We start from the raw sequence: 2,500 nt of genomic DNA on the forward strand, positions 1-2,500 counted from the left end.
AGGGCTGTTTGAGGGTTAACACTAGGTTTTAAGGTTCAGGTATGAATTAGGTTTATGTTAGGGTTAGTGTAAGGGTTGGGGTTAGGCATTTAGTTTGGATGGTTAAGGTTAGGGTAAGGGGCTTGGGAATGCATTATGTCAATGAATGTCCTCACAAGTATAGCCGTACAAACGTGTGTGTGTGTGTGAGAGAGAGAGTGTGTGTGTGTGTGTGTGTGTGTGTGTGTGTGTCTCTGTCTGTCTGTCTGTCTGTCTGTCTGTCTGTCTGTCTGTGTGTCTGTCTGTCTGTCTGTCTGTCTGTCTGTCTGTCTGTCTGTCTGTCTGTCTGTCTGTCTGTCTGTCTGTCTGTCTGTCTGTCTGTCTGTCTGTCTGTCTGTCTGTCTGTCTGTCTGTCTGTCTGTCTGTCTAACCTCCTCTCTCTCTCCCCCAGATCTCGTGTTTCATTCTTCTCGGTGTTCGATGGTCACGGAGGATCCAGAGCTTCGAGCTTCGCTGCTGAGAACCTGCATCAAAACCTGGTCAAGAAGTTCCCCACTGGAGGTGAGTATTACATGCGTTTATATACCAGTTTACAGAGCCTAGTAAGTGGTTTATTTATGTTAATATAAGTGTTAAATCGCTCTTTATTCATACAGCGATCACTTACATAATGTGCACGTTTCATAAAGCCGATCTCTCAGTCAGCCGCTCTGCATGTAATCGGCTAATAAACTTATTGTAGTATCCCGAAATTTTTATCCAATCACAAGAGAGAACGCTACAAACCGACACCCGTCTCAGTCATGGTCTCACTGCCGGTGCACGCCAGAGCAACAGATGGGTGAATGTGTATGCGCCTACAATGGCGGAGTAGGTAAAAATCCTTCCCAATGTCTGTTTTGATGGTTTTTATCATGTTTTATCACATTTATGGATCTGAGATGATGCTAGATAACTCGCTGCTTGAAGACCGCAGCGCATTAATGTGGTGACGTAGGGACGAGCGAGGGGACTGCTAACTGCAGTAACTGACAGGAAGTTAGCTAAAAGAACCATTCCGCTTACTGCACCTTTAAATAATTCTGGAATCCCCGGTAATTAAAATGCTGTGTCTCTTCCAGGAGAAGTGGAGAACGTTGACAAGCTGATAAAGAAATGTCTACTGGAAACATTCAGACAGACGGACGAAGACTTCCTCAAGAAAGCTTCAAGCCAGTAAGACATTAAGACCCAGACTCTAACTATTATTATTATTTAGGTTGTTTTCAATATAATTATCTCCGATTTGCATCCTGCATGAATGTCGAGAAAGACTTTGAAAATACTTTAGCAGGGGCGCCCTTAGCTCAGTCGGTAGGGCGTCCCCCCCCCCCCCCCCCCCCGCCCCCCCCCCCATTTCACCTCTGTCTCTACACACTATCAATAAAGCATAAAAATGCCCAAAAAATATCTTTAAAAAAAAAATATATATATATATTTTAGACTGTTGTTTCCTGCGGCCTCACTCTTCTCTTCGGTGTGTGTGTGTGTGTGTGTGTATGCGTGTGTGTATGCCTGCATGCATGTCTCTCTGTGTGTGTGTCTGTCTGTCTGTCTGTCTGTCTGTGTGTCTGTCTGTGCCTGTCTGTGTGTGTTTCTCCATGCAACAGGAAGCCAGCGTGGAAGGATGGGTCCACCGCGACCTGTGTGCTGGTTCTTGACGACATGGTGTACGTGGCCAACCTGGGAGACAGCCGGGTAACACTGGGATTTATTTTATTTAAAAAAAGCCGCTGCTACAGTCACCTACAAGAAAAAACTAATTTATTTACAACACAAAATTCACAAATGAACAAGAAAAACTCTTTAAAGGGACACTGTGTAACATTTTAAGTAATGTATTAGCTAAAATTGGTGTAAAATCACCTCTGCCAATAATCTGAATTATCCTCCTGAGCGGAGAATTACAAATATTAATATCACATTTTGTACATTGAGCAGGCAGGTCTTATGGAGGAATCCATGTTTTTGGAATGTCATCAGGTGCATTGTTTAGAATTTAGAATTGTTCTTGTCCTTGAAGGCCACTGTAGCTTCTGTTATTATTCAAAAGGGTTGGGGTTACCCAGGGAGCGTTGCATTCTGGAACTTTCTTGATGAAGTCATATTACACACTGCACCTTTAAAGATATATATTTTTGGTGTTTTCACTTTTATTGGAGAAGTTTTGGGCTTTTTCGTGCCCTTTATTCGCGTCACGCCCGGTGTGCAACTGCCTTTAGGCTCGATGTGTCATCAGGGCGCCCCAGAAGAGTTAATAAAATAACTTATTGATTTAAATGAAAATCGTTATCGTAAAACGTTCTCACAAAGTTATGATGGGCGTCTGTGTCTCAGGTGGTAGAGCGGGTCGGCCGATGATCAAAGGGTTGGAGGTTCGATCCCCGCCCTGCCACCTGTGTCATGGTTGTTGTGTCCTTGGGCAAGACACTTCACCCACCTTGCCTCGTGTAAATGTCGATAGTTAGCCTGCTATCGGTGT

At 44.0% G+C, this 2,500-nt stretch overlaps 1 protein-coding gene across 3 annotated transcripts in view; it reads left to right on the forward strand.

The window, feature by feature from the left end:
- Positions 1–2,500, forward strand: part of ilkap (integrin-linked kinase-associated serine/threonine phosphatase) — an 11,997-nt gene that overhangs the window by 4,156 nt on the left and 5,341 nt on the right. For all 3 annotated transcript variants that reach the window (XM_080025134.1, XM_080025135.1, XM_080025136.1), the window contains 3 exons: positions 431–540; positions 1,101–1,194; positions 1,629–1,716. In XM_080025134.1, the coding sequence (XP_079881260.1) occupies positions 431–540; positions 1,101–1,194; positions 1,629–1,716 (292 nt within the window). The remainder of the gene's footprint in view (positions 1–430; positions 541–1,100; positions 1,195–1,628; positions 1,717–2,500) is intronic.

The sequence above is a fragment of the Ammodytes marinus genome (genome assembly GCF_949987685.1).
Source record: "Ammodytes marinus genome assembly, chromosome: 3".
Classification (NCBI taxonomy): Eukaryota; Metazoa; Chordata; class Actinopteri; order Uranoscopiformes; family Ammodytidae; genus Ammodytes; species Ammodytes marinus.